Here is a 19,534-nt window from a genome sequence, read left to right on the forward strand (position 1 = left end):
AAGCAGAACCAGACAACGGAAATCACAGTAATTAGGGCTATACAGAGGAAAAATGAATGGGATTCTATAGCTCATCAATCCAGTAGAAGATTTACAGGGAGTGACTGAATATTCGTTATACTTTGTACACTGAAATAAGCTTACTTAAATGCTTGTTGCCTAATTAAGTTTAGTTACTAAGTAAGTTCATTTCGTTGTATTGATGTTCAGTGTCCTTTTCAATAAAGCCTTTAATTGAAAGATAAATCTCATTAGTAACAGCTTGTATCATAGAGCACTTAGCCCATAACAAGGAGAGGGAAGTGGAGTAGGTACGATTATGCCTATTTTGCGAATGAAGAAACTGAGGCTCAGAGTTGCCTTTTTTTTTTGGTAGTGTATCCACCTCAGCTTTCTGTAACTATGGGAATTAATGAAGAGACAAAGGAATGGAATCATGAGCTAAACTCCACTTCCACAGGTTCTATTTCTGGTTCTCCAAACCTAACAGATTTTATCCTTTCAGCCCATCCCACGAAGGGTTATCTCGAGTAATCTGACTCCAAATAGAAACATTAATGAGCCCCAAACAGCCCTTTCAGAAGGAACCCCTTAAAGCATCCACTTGTCTCAAACTCAGCCTAACTTTGTTTTCAGTTCCTTTCTCCCAGGCTGTGGTCTCCCAAAAAGTATCTCTTTAAACAGCAAAGTGGTTTTACTCAGGAATTCCCCTCTTACCCTTTATTCGGAAATGGCCTATTTCCTGAGGTGGGTGGGTGGGTGGGTGTGAGCCTTGGAGGACAAAGGTAAAATAATGAAGATGACACAAAGCAACAGATCGTCTTGCCTCCCCTTCCTTCCACCACCACCCCCTCCCAATTCCACAGTACTCTGGGGATCTACCAAAACCCCAGCATAGACCGAGACCTGTCAGGGAAGGAAGGAAGCCTCCAGAGACAGGGCCTTGGGAAGGGAGAAACAGAAGCTGCATTCTCTGCACTGGGGAAGCTGTAGAATCACAGAATGTTAGAGACGGAATCCCTAAAGATTGACTGGAGATTACCTACAGATGCCTAAACCCTGGCGTAGAGATGGGAAGTGACCACAGCTAACATAGCAAAATCCAGACTTAATACCGATTCTGACTCCTTTTCACAATGGAGGAGCCCGAAGCCTAGGCTAATTGGAATTATTCCTATCTCAATTAAATCTAATAAGCATTTATTAAGGGCTCCTACTATATGCCAAGTACTGTCCTAGGTCCTGGAGACACAAAGTTTCTGCCCATAGATAGATAAAACATTTATTAAGCACCTACTCTGTGCCCCCAAAGTGTGCTCACGGCATTAACATTCTTTACTGTGAGAAAGCACAGTTGGCCACATTATGGAAGAATTAGGAAACGGGCATATATATTATTTTCCTTCAATATTAGGCCCAATTTTCTTTTGTTGGGTTCTTAGCCAAGTTCAAGGTCTGCAGTGTTCTGAGGTTAGCACATATGTGTAAGAGGCAAATTTTATTTCCTTTGCAAAAACCATACTTTTGTTGGGTAACAGCTTCATTAAACACATTTTTGGGGGATAACTTTTCCTCTATCTGCAGTACTAGAACATTGCGAATTTCATAGCCCAACCTCTTAAGCCTGTATCAGGCTCTTGAATAACCAGTCATTCACCTCTCTGGCAGCCAAAGAACCCGGATGAGTACACTCCCTGAGACTGCTTTTGCCCTTTCAAATTCAAATAAAATTCAATTCAAGAGATGTATTTTAAATTCAATGCCAAGAGGTGGGGGAGGGGAGTGAAGATACAAATCTTAGCTCAGGCACAGTCCCAGTCCTCCTACAATTTAGAGATTGGTAAAGGAATAAGACATTTATAAGGTAACCATAATGTACAGTTAAAAAAAGGATGAAAGGATTAGAGAAATACCAAAGTGCTGTGTAAGACTTAAAGAAAGAAAGAAAGGCTGTTACAACAGAAGATATCAGAGAAGCCTTCTGGGAAGAAGTAGTATTTGAGATAGGCATTAAAAGACGGGCAGGAATTCTAGTGAATCTAAGAAGTGAAGGAGGACTTTGGAAAACTGAAATAAAAGAAAGGGGTGGGGTGGGGGTGGGAGGAACTTTTTTCTTTCAAGGCTATTGTGTGTTTAGAATTCAAAGGTAACGTGTGTCCTTGGGTGGGTAACCACCACTCTGAGCTTCAGTTTCCGTATCTGTAAAATGGGGATCATAAGAATTGATCCTCACAGGATCCATAGTAAGGTTCAAATGAAATGCTTGTGAAAGTGCTCTGGAAAACGCTACATAAATCTTCACAAGGGTAAAAAGCATAGGATTTGGAGTTGGAAGACCATCTTTATAATTTTAGGCCAGTCAGTTACTGAGTTACAGAGTCAGTTACAGAGACTCTGTTTGCTTATTTTGTAAAATGTGAGGTCAGCCAGGTGTCAGTGTGGATAGAACACTGGACCTGGAGTCAGGAAGACGCATCTTCATAAGTTCAAATCTGTACTCAGACACTAGCCGTGTGACCTTGGGCAAATCACTTAACCCTGTTTGCCTCAGTTTCCTCATCCGTAAAATGAGCTGGAAAAGGAAATGACAATCTTTGCCAAGACCCTCAAACAGGTTCAAGAAGAACAGATACAACTGGGGAGGGGGGAGGAAACTGACTGAGAAAAAATTAAATGTGAGGGATCTAGAGAAGTGCCTTCTAGCTTGGATATTATTAACAATAGTTAACTTTTTTGGTGAGCCCAGTCTTATTTCATTGCCAGGGGAAACTCAGTCTACAAATACGGATTAACAATAGGTCTGCCATTTAAGAGAGTGTTACTTGGGGCCCTAAGGTTTTAAGTGGCTGGCCCAAGGTTTAAATCCTAGGTTTGACCGCCAGACTTTCTTATTGTGAAGCTGCCTCTCTATTCATTACCCCATTTTTCTTCTCTGGGATAATGACTAATAATAATAATAATAATAATGAAAGTAACGATAATAGCTCTCATTAGATCTTTTACAACAACCCTGTGAAGTGCAAATATTTTCCTCATTTTGTGGTTGTTGTTCAGTTATTTCAGTCATGTTTGACTCTTTATGACCCCATCTGAGGTTTGCCTTTTCCTGCTCAAGTTCATTTTACAGAGGAGGAAACTGAGGCAAACAGGGTAAGGTGACTCGTCCAGGGTCACACAGCTAGTAAGTGTCTGAGGCCAGATTTGAACTCATGAAGTTAATTCTTCCTGACTTCAGGTCCAGCGCTCTGGGCACTATGGCGCCACCTTTCCTCATATTATAGCTGAGAACACTAAGGCTGAGAGACCACCCAAGACAGAGCATCGGTGAGGGTATCCTGGACAGAGATCTAACACGGGAGCCTGAGAAGGAGTAGCCAAATAGGTAGGTAGAGAATCAAGAGAGAGCAGAGTCACAAAAACCTAGAGAAAAGGAAGTATCAAGGAAAAGCAGGTAAGAAACCGTGTTAGATGCCGTAGAGATGTCATGAAGGATGAGCTTTAGCTTAGTGCTATTCCTGGCACATAGGAGGTGTTTAATAAATGCTCCTGAACCTTCTCCATTCTCTCTGGGTCAGTTTGTGCTACCTAGATTTCTCTGAAATTGTCTCATCCATCATTTCTTATGCTCATTCACATTCCATTATATTAACATAACACTGTTTGTTCAGCCTTTCTCCAGTTGTTTAAGAGGAAATCTAAGGCACCCCTTACATTCTGGTTCTTTTCTTCCCTCATCCCCTTTTAATCTGCCTCTTCAGAATCATGAAGTTTGTTTTGCTTGTGAGAGTATTCGTTCCCTAGTATGATCCTCTCTATTAACTGACCTTGTCCCCCATCCCTGCTTGTTTTTCTGTTGAGTTTGTCATATATTTTTTAATCCAATTGGGTGAAAGAATTGTTTCTTTTTTTAAAAATTTAGAGTTTTTTTTTGTATTTTTTACACTAAAAGTGTGTCTGTAACTCTCCTCTCTGTTTCACATTAGAGTGAGGTTCATATGATGATCCCCTCCCCTACCTTTCTCCATTTTTGCACATTCTTCTCATGTATCTCAGTTATAAGAAATGGGAAGTTCTACCCCTTCTTCCTCCTTTTACTAATATATTTCTCCTTTTCTCCATTCTCTTTACTCTCTTCGGTCCCTCAGAACTGAACCAACTCACCCTCAGGACCTTTCTTTTTCTTATTTCACTTCCTCAATACCCTTTGAAGATATTAAAGTTCTTAAGGGACCCTTCTTTCCCCTATTAGAATGTTAGCACTTTATCATCGCACAGGTCCTTTTAATTGCTCAAATAAATTTACCTTTCCAGATTTCTTTGGGCTCTTGTCTTTGTATTTCAAAGTTCCTACTCAGATCTTGTCTTTTGTATCAGAAATGCTTAAAGGTACATTTTCCTCTGAAGGTTATTTATACTTGGGCAAATTATTCTTGGTTAGAAGACTATATTTTTGCCTTCTGGAATATTGCATTCTAAGATCTCCTCTAGTTTTTAATAGCAGTTGCTCAGTCTTGTTATCTCAAATGTATTGAACTGTTTCTATCTGGATGCTTGGGACTTTTCCTTTTGAGATTTCTTTTAGGTAATTAGTGAAACTTTCTACCTTTACTTTGACCTCTGGTTCTAATGGGTCTGGGCAGTTTTCATTTATGATTTTTTGAAATGCAGTGTCTAGCTTTTTAAAAATCACAATTTTCCAATGTTTTCAGAAAAATCTGGGAAGACTTAGATGAACTGATGCAAAGTGAAGTGAGTAGAATTAGGAGAACAACAATAACATTGTAAAGATAAACAATTGTGAAAGACTCAGTAAAACTGATCAACACTTTGATCTACCACAACTCCAAAAGAGTCATCACGTAAAATCATAGCTACCTTGATATAAAGAACTGAAGGATTCAGAGTGCAAATCGAAGCATGTTTTTCTTTTAATAATTTTCTTGCTTTTTTTCCCCCCTAGATCATAGTTAATATGGAACTATGTCTTTCATTACTTCATATGTATAATGGGTAACTTACTTTTTGCCTTCTCAATAGGTGGTGGAGGGATAGCAAGAAGGAATTTGAAACTGAAACTAAACATAAAATTTAAAAAAATAACTAAAAATCATGGTTTTCAAGGAGTCCAATAATTCTTAAATTCTTTCTCCTTAAACTGTTTTCCAAATCTGTTGTCTTTGGTATTAGCTATCTTATCTTTTCTTCTATTTTTTCAATTTTTTTTCTGTTCTTTTATTAATTTCTGTCTCGTGGAATCATTGATTTGTTTGACCTGTCCTAGCTTTGGGGGTGGGATTCCATTTCTTGGGTAAAACTTGCCATTTTTTCTTCTAAGCTGCTTAATCTCCTCCCAATTCTTTCCTCCAGGACTTTTGCTTCACTTTTAATTCTTGTTTCATTTCTTCTAGGTATTCGTGTAATTCTTAGGGGAAAAAACCCTACCTTTTTCTTTGAATCTTTGCTTATAGCTGTTATGGTGTTATTTCCAATAATTTTTGATATTGATGTTTTCTTTGGTGTACTCATCTCTCTAACTTTTACTTCTTGCACTAGGGCTTTGGGCCAGGGCCAGCCTGTGCCTCCTGCTGTTCTTCTGGGTGGGCTGGGCTTCTCTGCATGATGTCACTGAGTTCCTTTGCCTACCTCTACCTTAGATCTTGGAAGTTCAGAGAGCTGGGTCTTCAGTGCCCTCTCTGGTGGCTGAGGATGGAATATTAAGGACCTTGGTGCCTCTGGGCCTGGGCTATCTGGTTCTCAGGGCTGCTATTGGTTGCTGCTTACCACTGCAGTCCTCATCTTGGGACTTTCTCAGGTGATCCCTCTGCTTCCTTCTGATGCCTGTGGACACAGAGCCTTGAAGGCTACACATATTCCTGGCTATCTCACATTAACCTAGCACTCAAATTGATGGGGAGCAGAGGAGCCCTTTACATCACCTACGAGCTTGTGGCTAGCTTTTTGTGGTTCTGTGGTTGATGTCACATACCGTCACTTCTCTTGATCTTTGTTCAGTCTGGTATGAACTTCAGGATTTGGATGGAATTGGGAGATGGGTACCGAGTCTCCCATTCAGGCGCCCATCTTGGCAGGAAGTCTGACTATGTCTTTCCCGTTTTTTATCTTCTTGGTTCCTTGAACAGGCTCTGGATATTAGCACCCCTTTATATAGCGTCGTAAGTAGGCACATCCCTGGGTAGGACCAGTATTGTTATCTCATTTTACAAATAAGGAAGCTGAGGATCAGAGAGGGTCACACGGCCAGTAAGGAGCTGGGGTGGGAAGAAGGGTAAGTGGGCATAGCAGGTAGAGCAGCATACTTAGGGTCAGGAAGAACTGGGTCCACATACGAATGCAGACGCTCAATACAAGGGATAAATGCCTTAGCCTTAGTTTCTTCATTCATAAGATGATCAAATAATACCTATAAAATATACTCAATATGGTCGTTATACAGCTCAAATGAGGTAATATATTTAAGTGCTTTGTGCTTTATTATATAAATATCCATCATCATTATTGTTAAATCGTAGAGCCAGGATGCAAACTCAGGTCTTTCAGCCCTTAGCACGTTCTTGTTGTTCAGTCATTTCAGTCACGTCCGACTCTTCATGACCCTTTTGGGGTTTTCTTGGCAAAGATACTGGAGTGATTTGCCATTTCGTTCTCTGACTCATTTTACAGATGAGGAAACTGAGGCAAACAGGGTTAAGGGACTTGGCCAGGGTCACACAGCTAGTCAGTGTCTGAGGCCAGATTTGATTTGAGGAAGATGAGTCTTCCTGACTCCAGGCCTGGCACTCTATGCACTATGGCACCACCTAGCGGCCCCACAAATCCCCTTCCCTAAATACAAAATGTAAAACAATACTGGTAACAGATGAGGATAATCAAGAAAGCAAATCCAAACGTTTGCAATGTCCAGGAATGTATGTTTCATTCTGCATTTTCAGTCCATCGCTTTTCTGTCAGAAGGCAGGAAGCAATCTTCCTTGAATCATGGTTGCTCAAAACACTGTTCAGAGTTTTTAGGTCTTCCAAAGGTGTTTCTCTTTGCAATATTGTTACTCTTGGTTCTTCTCACTTCACTATGCATCAGTTCATACAAGTTATCCCAGATTTTTCTGAAACCATCCTTTCTTCATTTTTTTATTGTTATATCCCATTAAGTTATATGCTTTTTCAGCCGTTTTCCATTTGAGGGACATTCTCTTTCCCTCCAGTTCTTTGCTGCTGTAAATAATTTTACAGGGGCAGCTAGGTGGTGTCATGAATAGAGAGCCAGGTCTGGAGTCAGGAAGACTTGAGTTCAAATCCAGCCTCAGGCAGCCACTCGCTAGCCCTGTGACCTTAAACAAGGCACTTCACCCTGTTTGCCTCAGTTTACTCATGTCTAAAATGAACTGGAGAAGGAAATGGCAAACCTCTCCAGTCTCCTTGCCAAGAAAACCCCAAATGGGGTCATGAAGAGTCAGACATGACTGAAAACGACCCAACAGCAACAATCCTTTGGTGCTTATTGTGGTATTTGTGGTGAGACCTTATTCCAAACTGAATTTCTGCCAGACTGTAAACTTTCCAGTTTTCTCAGTTTTTGTTTGTCTAATAGTGAGGCAGCCAGGTGGAACAGTGGATAGATTGAGGGGCCTAGAGTCAGGAAGATCTGAGTTCAAATCCTGCCCCAGACACTCACTCGTTGTGTGACCCTGGACAAATCACTTAACCTCCATCTCCTTGAGTTTACTCAACCGTAAAAATGGGGATAATGACAGCAACCACCGCTTAGAGGTTGTGATTAAATGAGATATTTCTAAAGTATTTAGCACAGTACCTGGCACATAGTAGGAGCTTTATATATGCTTCCTTCTTTTCTTGTCGCAGTAGCTGGAGCTTTCAGTTCATCACAGGACCACTGCTTATTTCCATTACTCACCCTATTGACAAATTTTATTTATATCTTCTGTCTTTGTGTCACCTTCGTTTTCCAACATCTATCCTCCTCCAATAGCGAGAGACATTCCTTATTAGAAAGAATTTTTTAAAAGTGGAGGGAAAAAGCAGTTCAACAGAACTAACCAAGACACCAAGTTCCACCTTACATTCAGTGTTAGACACCAGCAGTTCACCACCTCTATAAAGCAAGGAGAGAGGGGCAGTTGCATATCTTGTCTTTGAGGCTATGCTTGGAGGCTACGGTTACACATCATTCAGTTTCTTTTAAAATTGTTTAATAATATTTTATTTTTCCCCAATTACATGTAAAAACAATTTTAACATTTAAAAAAATTTTTTTAAGTTCCAAATTCTCTCCCTCCCTCACTCCCTCCCATGAGATGGTAAGCAATTTTGTTATCCATGTGCAATCATGGAAAATGTATTTCCATATTAATCATGTTGTGACAGAAAACACAGACCAAAAATAACCTAACCCACCAAAAAATAAAGTGAAAAATAGCATGCTTCCATCTGCATTCAGACTCTAACAGTTCTTTCTCTGAAGGTGGATAGCATTTGTCATCATGAGTCCTTTGGAATTGTCTCATTGTATCATTAAAAACAGCGAAGTCATTCACAGTTGATCATCGCACAATGTTGCTGTCACTCCTGATTATGCTTGTTTCGCTTTGCATCAGTTCATGTAAGTCTTTCTAGGTTTTTCTGAAATTATCCTGCTCATCATTTCTTTCTTTCTTTCTTTTTTTTTTTTTTTGGAGGGGGGAGGCAGGGCAATTGGGGTTAATTGACTTGCCCAAGGTCACACAGCTAGTAAGTGTGTCAGGTGTCTGAGGCCGGAATTGAACTCAGGTCCTCCTGACTCCAGAGCCAGTGCTCTTCTCACTGCACCACCTAGCTGCCCCTTCATCATTTCTTATATTACAATGGTATCCTATCACGATCATATACCACACCTTGTTCAGCCATTCCCCAATGGATGAACATCCCCTCAATTTCCAATTCTTTGCCACCCCAAAAAGAGCTGCTATAAATATTTTTGTACACTTAGATCCTTTCCCCCTTTTTCTGTCTCTTTGGGATACAGACCTAGTATTGTTATTGCTGGATCCAAGTGTATGCACAGGTTTATTGCTCTTTGGGGACAGTCCCAAACTGTTCTCCAAAAGGATTGGATCAGTTCACAACTTCATCAACAATGCATTAGTGTCCCAATTTTCCCACATTCCCTCTGATGTTTATCATTTTTCTTTTCTGTTGTGTTAGCCAATCAGGTAGGTGTGAGGTGGTGCCTCAGGGTTGTTTTAATTTCCATTTCTCTAATCAATAGTGATTTAGAGCATTTTTTCATATGACTTTAGATAGCTTTGATTTCTTCTTCTGAAAGCTGTCGGGTTTTTTTCTTTTGATCATTTATCAATTGGTGAATGATTTGTATTCTTATAAATTTTTTAATAGTCATTTAAGTTTTTTTATTCATTCATTAATTAAGTTTTAGTTTTAGTTTACAACATTCAGTTCCTCAAGTTTTTGAGTTTCAGATTTTCTCCCCTTCCTTATCCTCCCTCCTCCCCACCCAAGACATCATACAATCCAATATAGGCTCTACATAATACCTTCACACTGAACATATTTTCACAATAGTCAAGTTGCAAAGAAGAACTACAACCAATGGAATGAACCCAGAGAAAGAAAGAAGAAACAAAACAAAAACAAACAAAAAAAAAGGGAGCAAATAGTTACTTCAATCTGCATTCAGATTCCATAATTCTTTCTCTGGATGTGAATCACTTTTTCCATCATGAGTCTTTTAGAGTTGTCTTAGAACCTTGCCTTGCTGAGAAGAGCCATGTCTATCAAAGTTAGTCATCAGATACCATGTGTCCATAATCGTGTACAATGTTCTCCTGGTTCTGCTCCCCTCACTCAGCATCAGTTTATATAAGTCTTTCCAGGTTATTATGAAGTCTGTCTACTCCTCATTTCTTATAGCACAATAGTATTCCATGACATTCACATTCCATAACTTGTTTAGCCATTCCCCAATTGATGGGCATCCTCTTGATTTCTAATTCTTTGCCACCACAAAAAGAGCTGCTATAAATATTTTTAAACATATGGATCCTTTCCCCACTTGTGTGATCTCTTGGGGATACAGCCCTGGAAGTGGTATTGCTGAGTCAAAGGGTATGCACATTTTTATAGTCCTTTGGACAAAGTTCCAATTTGCTCTCCAGAATGGTTGGAGCAGTTCACAACTCCACCAACAATGATTAGTGTTCCTATTGTCCCACACCCTCTCCAGCATTTATGATTTTCTTGTTTTGTCATGTTAGTCAATCTCACAGGTGAGATGTGGTACCTAAGAATTGTTTTGATTTGTATTTCTCTAATCAATAGTGATTTAGAGCATTTTTTTTCATATGACTATAGATATCTTTAACTTCTTCCTCTGAAAACTGCCTGTTCATATCCTTTGACCATTTATCAATTGGGGAATGACTCGTATTCTTATAAATTTGACTTAATTCTCTGTATATTTGAGAAATGAGGCCTTTGTCAGAGACACTGGCTGTAAAATATGCCCCCCCCTCCCACCCAGATTTCTGTTTTCCTTCTAATTTGGTTGCAGTGCATTTTACATCTCATAATGCTCTTTATCTCTTGTTTGGTTCTAAAGTCTTCCCTTACCCATAGATCTGGCATAGATCTCCTTTGCTCTATCATTCAGTTTTAATTATTTTTTATATAATTTATTTATTTATTATTTATATAACTTATTATGACTTGTTAATAATTTAATTATTTCCAATTTCATTTTTGTATTATTTTCATATGTTATGTTCCTGGTTCTGCTTACCTTACTTTACATTCTGAGTTCAAATTTACTTTGCTTCAATTTTCTGAACTGTAGAATGGAGGTGAAGCAGCATCCACCTTCAAGGGCTCTTGTGAGGATCAAATGAGATAATTTTTCTCTCACACTTAGCACAGTACTTGGCACAGAGCAGGTACTACATATATGCTTATTTCCTTTCCCTTTCTCCCTTCATATAAGTCTTCTTATGCTCCTGTCTTGCTATTATTTGCTTTTTTATTTTTTTTTGAAGGCAATGGGGGTTAAGTGACTTGTCCAGGGTCATATAGCTAGTGTCAGAAGTCAAATTTGAACCCAGGTCCTCCTGACTCCAGGGCCAGTGCTCTACCCACTGTGCCACCTGGATGCCCTCTCTATTTTTTTTTTTATAGCACAGCAACATTCCATGACATTCACATACCACAATTTGTTAGCAGTTCCTCAGTCAATAGCCATCTACTTTGTTTCTGGCTGACCTCACTCAAAGTGAGAACCTGAAAAGACCTTAGCCTGGAAGGGCCAGGGTCTCCCATTGCATCCTGGGCCATCTCCAGTTGTCCTGGTGAATATCAGGCCACTGGACCCAGAGGGCTCTGGAGGAGAAAGTAAGACTGGTGACCTTGCACAGCCCTCCCTCCCTCAAATCCAAGTCAACTGCAAGTCATGTCATCATTTCCCCCATATCATGGTCCTCTTTGAAAACAAAGGACAAACAACAACTTTGTTTCTGGCTGGTTCTTTGCAGCTGCTGCAAATGGTCTCCCTATATAACATGATAAATTTGTGTTGACAAAGTTTGTTGAAAGTTGTGATATACAACATGTGTGGGATGAAAGACCCTCACCAATTAAAAGTTAATAAGGAGCCATCTCAGGGTGGGAACAGAAATAAATTTTATTCAATTCTCGAGAATTGGGCGTCCTCTGCTAGAACAGATCTAGCAAGAGAGGCGCTTTACAAAGCACAAAGCACCCATAATTATACCTAACAATTATACCTAACACAAGAGAATTCCTGCCCACCTCTGACCCTTCTCACCCTTGGCTGGGAGGTGGGCTTACAATCTGAGCATGAAAGCTAGACAAAGAACCGGGAAATTGAGGCACAGAAACTCCAATTCCCATTCGCTTAGTTAATGATTACAACTGAGGTGACATCTATAAATCTAAAGAAGGAGAATAGGATAAGGGGAGGGGGAGACCCTCTCCATTCTTTACAGTGGAGAAAAACAGGTCATTATGACCCTGTTCTTACTGAGCAAATCTTTAAACCAGAACCAGAAGAAAGAACAAAAAGTTTCAGGGTAAACTTTCCCAGAGGCTGAGCCATCAGATTCTCACAGCCTCAAAATTTTTTTTTCACTTCCCTATTTCTTGATTTTTAAACATTTTCTAGTAGAGATGTAGATATATATTTATACATATCTTCCCTGTGAAGTCTTCACATTTTATTTACCTCACACAAACATGACTATTATGGATATGTTTTGCATGACTACACACGTATAACCGATATCGAATTGCTTACCTTTTCAATGAGGGGTGAGGAGGGGGGATGGGAGAGAATTTGGAACTCAAAGTTTTAAAAATGCATATAAAAATTGCTTATACATGTTACTGAGAGAAAATAAAATACTTAAATAGATAAATAGGTTAATTAATTAATTAATTAATTAGTTTAATTAAAGAAAGAAAGTTGTGATATAAGAAAGCCCTGTGCTGTCCTCAGAACAGAAGACTTCCTTGATAGTCACTGTCTCTTGGAGAACTTCCTGTTTCAACCATCAGAGGGGCTCAGGTGAATTTGCATGGAGGCCCAGACCTCTAATATTAAATTGCAGAAGAACCCATTTTAACTTGTCATATTTTCAAACATGTCAGACTTCAAGCTGCCTCTAGTTTCACTCCCCCAGTCTAAATTGTGTTTTCTGGTCAGTTCGAGAAATAATTTGTCACATGCGTACTGTGATGATTAAAAAGTTTTGAGAGGTATAGTTTCTGGGTAATTTAATTATTTTATTAATAATGCCAGCATTTTAATAAAAGTATGGCCATTCAACCATCTCCTTTAGACTAAAGACAATCATGGTGTTAGGCTCACAGTTTATATGCCCATGGAAAAGTGGATGTTTCTGAGGGTGGCAATCAACTCTGATTGGCTAACAATTGGTGAGAAAATGGATATTACAATGAGAAGGCAGGCTATATTATAATAAGCATCTTGGGGTATGTGACTTGGATCACCCAAATCTCAGTCAAAGAGACTTATCAATTTCTATATCACCTGTCTGACAAAAGGGAGGATCCACATTTTCCTAGACCTGTTTGAGCAAACACAATGAGCAAGAATGCACCCATTAGCCCAAAATTAGAATTTCTTTTACTGTCTGATTAAATTAATCTTGGCCTGGGTAAGTCTTTAAGAGAGGTCTCTCACACAGGTAGGTTTCTGGATGAAGGAAGTAGAAAAGGGGAAAAACCTTGGTCCTAATATAATAATTAGTTATTAATACCTTAGGGAAGTAATCATCTCTCACGCTACTGAAGTCAAGCACTGTGCTAAGTGTGGGACATACAAAGACAAACATGAAAAGTCCCTGCCTTCAAGGATTTATATATTCTCCTGAGGGATGTGGGATAAAACATGTACACAATTAAGTAAATTTACGGTAAAATAAAAAGTAATACAAAGTAATTGAAAGAGAGAGAGAGAAAGAGAGAGAGAACATTACTAACTAGGAGAATCAGAAAAGATCTCAAATAGGAGGTGTCTTGTGTTTTTAAGAAAGTTAAGAATTCTCAAAATTGTATGCTGTGAAGGCACAATGACACAGACCCAATTCCAGTCCTGGGAGTCAACTTTAAGAAGATCAGTTTCTCTCTTTGGCTCACTGCCTTGCTTGAAATTCATCTAAGAAAGTATCTTAATATACCTAGGTTGTGTAATTCCTGTCTCTGTTTCCCCAAATGTAGGTGAAAGGGGTCCTTAGCTCCTGTACAAGCACTGAATGTACAAAATGCATGTTGGATACAGGACCACCTTTATTTCAAACCACAGAAAATATGAAAAATGCAAAGCAATTAAAAAAACCACCAACCTTATAGGAGCCCATAAATGAATAAAGAAAATATATAAAGCACTCAAACACCCAATCTGTTCCCCCTCGAAGGGAACTAAGCTTGAGGTTGCCATTTTAGACTTTACAACGAATATCCTCCCCGCCTCCCCAGAGTGCTATATGGTCTCTTCAAGCCACGTAGTACCACCCTGTAGTTTAAACTCCTTCTGGAAGCTAAACATACTTTGGAGGCTGCTAACCAAGCAATCCCTTTCCTGTTTATTTAATTCATCTTCACTGAGGGTGCAGTTGGCCATTTAAAGAATTTAAAATTCAAGGTCTAGATTTGCATTGGGTGAGTAATTTATTGGTTTAGTTCTGATCGTTGAACTCTCAGGTTCGAGGACTTTTGAACTTGGAGTCACTCATGAGGCAATTTCCAAACCATTATTTCCCAGGAAATCAATCTCCCTTTCTGGCTGGAGGGCTACATTATTTTATTTTCTAATTTTAAAATGTTATTTTATTTTTCAATTAACAAACATTTGTTTTCTTACCCTTTCTCCCTGTTATAAAGAAAAAAAGAAAAAGAAAATTCCTGCAACAACTGTGTATGGTCAAACAAAACAAATTCCCATGTTGATCATAGTAAAAAATATTTGTCTCATTCTGCATCTTGAATCTATCACTTCTCTCTCAGGAGGAGAGAAATAACATAGATCATTATTAGATCTCTGGAATCATAGTCATTGCATTGATCAGAAATCTCAAGTCTTTACCAAGTTGTTGTTACTGCATACATTGTTTTTTGTTTTCTGGGAGGAGAGGCAATCTGGGTTAAGTCACTTGCTCAGGGTCACACAACCAGTAAGTGTCTGAGGCTAGATTTGAACTCAGGTCCTCCTGACTCCAAGACCAGTGCTTTATCCATTTTGCCACCTAGCTGCTCCTTACTGTATACCTTGTTCTCTTGGTTCTGCTCAGTTCACTCTGCATCAGTTCATAAAAGTCTTCCCAGGTTTCTCTGAACCTCTCCTTTTTGTCACTTTTTAACGGCACAAATGTATTCCATTACAGTGCATTCATATACCATATTTTTTTCAGCCATTCCCTAATTGGTAGGTACTACTTAGTTCCCAGTTCTTTGCCACTATAAAAAAGTGCTGCTATAAATATTTTTGTACATATATCTTTTCCTGTTTGATCTTAGGCCCATTAGAGGCATTGCTAGACATGCACAATTTAGTGACTTTGGAGATATAATTCCAAAATGCTTTTCTAGAATGGCTATGCCAATTCACAGCTCCACCAACAATGCATTAGTGTGCCTGTTTTTATGAAGCTCTTCAAATATATGTGATTTTCTGGATTTTTTTTTCATCTTCAGCATTCTGAAGGGTGGAAAGCTAGATTCTAGGATCATGCTGCTCAGGGAATTTAAAAAAATCCCTCCCCCCACAACAGTTGGAATTCATGAACATTGTGAACTAGCATCTCAGGCCACGTGTAAGTATTCTGTAGCTGCCACAATTTTCATTAACTGCTCCTAGGAAAGGAAAGCATGTGAGCACAGGTTCTCTACCCTTCTAGTGCAGGGGCTACATATTTAAAGGACCCCCCCCCCCCAGGCAACAACTAATCCATATCGTCTGGGAGTCTGGTTGAGTAACCCATCACCCCTCCAACAACAGAAACTGTTCTAAAACATGTGGAAAGTAACCAAGGACCTTTCTGGGCCTAGTTTCTCAGCTATAAAATAATGATTTTTTTTTTTTAGAGTAATGATTTCTTCTAGCCCTAAATACTATGCTTTCCTTTAGGTGGGCAATATTCTGGCTGATAGAGGCTGTCTTCATGGCTAATCCATATTGTCTGAAGTGTGGGGGGCTAGGGAGAAAGTACTGTACCCCACTCCCCACCCCAATGAGTGCTAGCCTTGTAGACACACATTATGAGGCAATGTAGAAAGACACATCGGGGCCAGGGTTCTTCAAAAGCCTAAAAAAGAGGAACTTCCTGTCCCGTCTTTTCTTTTTTTAAATGTTTCTTTTCTGTGAGGTTTTTTTTAGTCCTTTCAAACACCAGAAGGCCCATCAAGGCTGCAGGAAATGACGTGTTTGTGCATATGTGTGTGTATGTGTGTGTGCTGAGGGGGCAGTGGTGGTCTTTCCCTGCATCCTGTGTGGTTTCTGTGGCCCCAGCCTGTTCACACCTTGTTGCTGTCTCTCCCAAGTCTGAAGAATATTTGAAAAGCAGCTTGGTCTGAGCTCTCAGCCAAGTCAGGAATTAGGGCCTTTGATTTCATATTGACTGTTGGAAGTTGAGAGCCCAGCCAGACCAGTCCTTCTCCCATCCACCTCACAGACACCCCTTTCCACAGACAACAGTTGTTAAACTGGCTGCTCTGCTGCTGGGCCTGAAGTCAGGAAGACCTGAGTTCAAATCTGGTCTCAGATACTTCCTAGTTGTGTGACCCTGGGCAAACCCTGTTTGCCTCAGTTTCCTTATCTGTAAAAAGAGCTGAGAAGGAAATGGCAAACAACTCCAATATCTTTGCCAAGAAAACCCCAAATGGGGCCATAAAGAGTCAGACACAGATGAAACGACCAAGTAGCAACAAAGCTCTGAGGTTTCTGGCTTCGAACTTGAGGTCTCTGGAGATGAAGTTGGAGGGCTAGCCCTGGGGTCCAGATGAAAATGAAAAAGAATGTGATTCCAGTCTGTACCAGACTGCCCCTCAAGCTCCCAGACAGATTGCCTCAGTTTAGCATTTAGCATTCCCCATTCCTGGAATGCACTTTCTCTTCATGGTCGCCTTTCAAAATCCATCTCTTCTTGCAAAATTGAGTTCAGCTTTTCTGATGAGGCTTTCCTAACACTCCCTCCCCTTCCCAGCCTTTCCCACCCCAAATTTTCCAAGTGCACCCCCCCAATTTTATTGTCTTTCAGTCTGAACCTAACAAACACCAAAGACATCAACATTTCTAATACCTGGTAGAACAGGAGGGGATTGTACACGAAACAGAATCTACATGATGTGCAGTTTCCTTTTCCTTTGAACTTCAATGTGTAACTGGCAAACATGTGATTCCTTCTGGCCTTCCTTCTGTTCTCTCCTTCTTTTGGGAGGTGGGTGGGGAGGGGGGACCATAGACTCTCCTCCCAGATTGAAAAGAAAAACAAAAACTTTATAACAAAAATACATATATATAATGCTTGCATTTTCAAGGGGTGGGGGAGGGGGGGAGGGAGGGAGGGAGAATATGGACTCAAATTTTTAAAAAATGAATGTTAAAATTTTAAAAATTTAATTGGGAAATATTTAACAAAGTAAAAATATATTTAAAAAACACATAGTTAAGCAAAATAAATTCCCACATTGGCTGTGTCCAAGAATCTATGTTTCATTCTGCACTTAGAGTTCAACACTTCTGTGCCAAGAGATGGGTATCCTGCTTTTTCATTGGTCTTCTGGAATTGTGGTTGGTCATTATATTGATGGGAATCCTAGAGCACTTGGTCTGGATTTCTCCTTTGCCTCCTTTACTATTATACTTATTTTCTATTAAACTTATTTGTTTACCTGTGGTATTCCCCTCCCCCACATCAGAATATAAACCCTTTAAAGGTAGGTACTGATGTTATTTTTAATCTTTCGATTTTCCAATACCTAGCAACTTTAGGATCATAATAAATGTATGTTGACGACTGCACATAACCTATATCAAATTGCTAGCCTTCTCAATGGGGGAGGGGGAGAGGACACAGGGAGAGAATTTGGTACTCAAAATTTTTTAAAATGTTAAAATTGTTTTTACATGTAATAGGGGGAAAATAAAATAAGAAATAAAAACTGTATGTTGAATTTTACTCTTGAGAGAGGGCAGTAGTCTTCCCGGGTCACTAACCCTACCCATCTTACCGAATTCTCCCAAAGGTGGCCTAGGTAATGATCTCCCTCTTCCCTGTCTCCACAGTTCTCCCTTTCCATGGATTTCTGTAGGGTAAGATAGTGGGGAAAAGCCTAGATATGAAGTCAAGAGACTGAGTTCAAATCCCAGCTTTGGCACCTATTGGCCTTGAAACTTTAGTCAAGTCTCTTAAATCTCTCGGCCTCGGTTTTCTGCTCTGTAAAATGGGGATAATCATATCTGCAGTAGCCCCTCCCACCTAAACCGTTAATCTCTATGGAAATGTGAGGTATTTACTATCCAAAGCCTAGCGCTAAACCCAACCTCTAGGCAACAGAGGCAGAGAGATGGCAGAGGAGAGAGATGGGCCTCACTTAGAATGCAGAGTTAGGACTGTTCAGATGCAAAGCTTGGCCATTGGCGCTTTCCCCGAAACTCCGGTTGGCCTCCTGATGGGCTCCATCGCTGTAGAAATTGGGGACCATTCGGGCGAAAAGGCCAGCCAAGCCGCCCGCCCGGGCGATTCGACGGGCGGCGAAAGCGTACAGCAGAGGGTTGATGCAGCTGCCCAAGAAGACCAGGGGGGCCGAGATGTTGTGACCCACATCGGCCGCATAGTCCAGCCGTTCGCACAGCTCTGCAGACGAGGCTTCCAGCAGCTCGGCGGCCACCGCTGCCCCGTTGGATACGTGGTAGGGCAGCCAGCATACGGCGAAAGCAACCACCACCGCGGTCACGATCCGGCTAGCCCGGCGTCTGCCCGGGTGATGTAACCTACGCAGATGTCTGCGGACGCAAGCTGAGCAGACCGCAATGATGGTGAAGGGCCCCACGAAGCCAGCCAAGGTCTCCAGTAGGAGGAGCGTCACCAGCTGCTGGCTGGACGAGAATTGTCGCTGCAGGCAATGGCTGGGGTCCGCGGTGAGCGTGGCGGGCGCGGCCAGGGCTAAAGCGGAGACCCACAGGAGCACCAGCACCCTGCGCGCTCCCGCCAGGTGCCACCAGCGCTGCAGGTGGAAGGGACGGGCCAAGGCCACCAGGCGCTCTGCGCTCAGCAGCGTGACGATCAGGACGCTGGAGAACATGGAGCCGTTCACCAGCCACACCAGAGTCCGGCACACGAAGGGCCCCAGGCTCCAAACGCTGGCCAGCGCGTAGATCCAGAAGGGCACGGTCAGGAGCGCCAGCAAATCGGCGACCGCCAGGTTGACAATCAGCAGCACGGTCGGCGGGGGAGCTGTCATCCTTCGACACACTGTCCACACCACGGCCAGGTTGCCCGGGACGCCCAAGGTGAAGGCCAAGCCCAGGAGGGCACAGGCCACTTGGCGGGCTACACTCAAGGCTATGGGGGAGTCGGGCTCCCCGCTATACCGGTCAGAACCCATGGTCGGGGAACGCTCCCCCAGTAGCCCTTCCACCTGGAAGCCTTTGCAGTCCTGGAAGTCTGACCAGTAGACCAGACGGGCTGAGAGCCTAGACACCCCTCTTGCCCCGCTCCTACCGGCGACCCTGAGAGCTTGAGAAACTGGGGAAGTGTGGACTTATCTTTTACTTTCGTCCAGAAAGCCCCGCCCTCTCCCTGCAGCTCCAGAAAAGGCTGAGGGGGCCTTTCCCGGTACGCCCACTCCGGCCCTCGACTTGTGTAAAGTGCTGGAGCAACAAGAAGGCAGCTCCAAGAAAAGGAGGTTTCTAAGTTCTAAGAAACGGAACTACTAGAAGGGCAATGCAGGCAGGGCGAGGAGGGAGGCTGGGGAC

At 41.3% G+C, this 19,534-nt stretch overlaps 1 protein-coding gene across 1 annotated transcript; it reads right to left on the minus strand.

Moving 5' to 3' along the window:
* Window positions 1-17,693: 17,693 nt before the first annotated feature.
* Window positions 17,694-19,222, minus strand: LOC118843913 (leukotriene B4 receptor 1-like). Its single transcript, XM_036751700.1, has one exon. It carries the CDS (start codon window positions 19,162-19,164, stop codon window positions 18,151-18,153), a length of 1,014 nt encoding a protein of 337 aa, XP_036607595.1. The 5' UTR covers window positions 19,165-19,222; the 3' UTR covers window positions 17,694-18,150.
* Window positions 19,223-19,534: the final 312 nt, after the last annotated feature.

The sequence above is a fragment of the Trichosurus vulpecula genome, chromosome 3, assembly GCF_011100635.1.
Source record: "Trichosurus vulpecula isolate mTriVul1 chromosome 3, mTriVul1.pri, whole genome shotgun sequence".
NCBI classification, from domain to species: domain Eukaryota; kingdom Metazoa; phylum Chordata; class Mammalia; order Diprotodontia; family Phalangeridae; genus Trichosurus; species Trichosurus vulpecula.

What these genes read in the sequence shown, in the direction of transcription:
- LOC118843913 (XM_036751700.1), bottom strand. Translation starts at nt 19,164, where the DNA reads ATGGGTTCTGACCGGTATAGCGGGGAGCCCGACTCCCCCATAGCCTTG.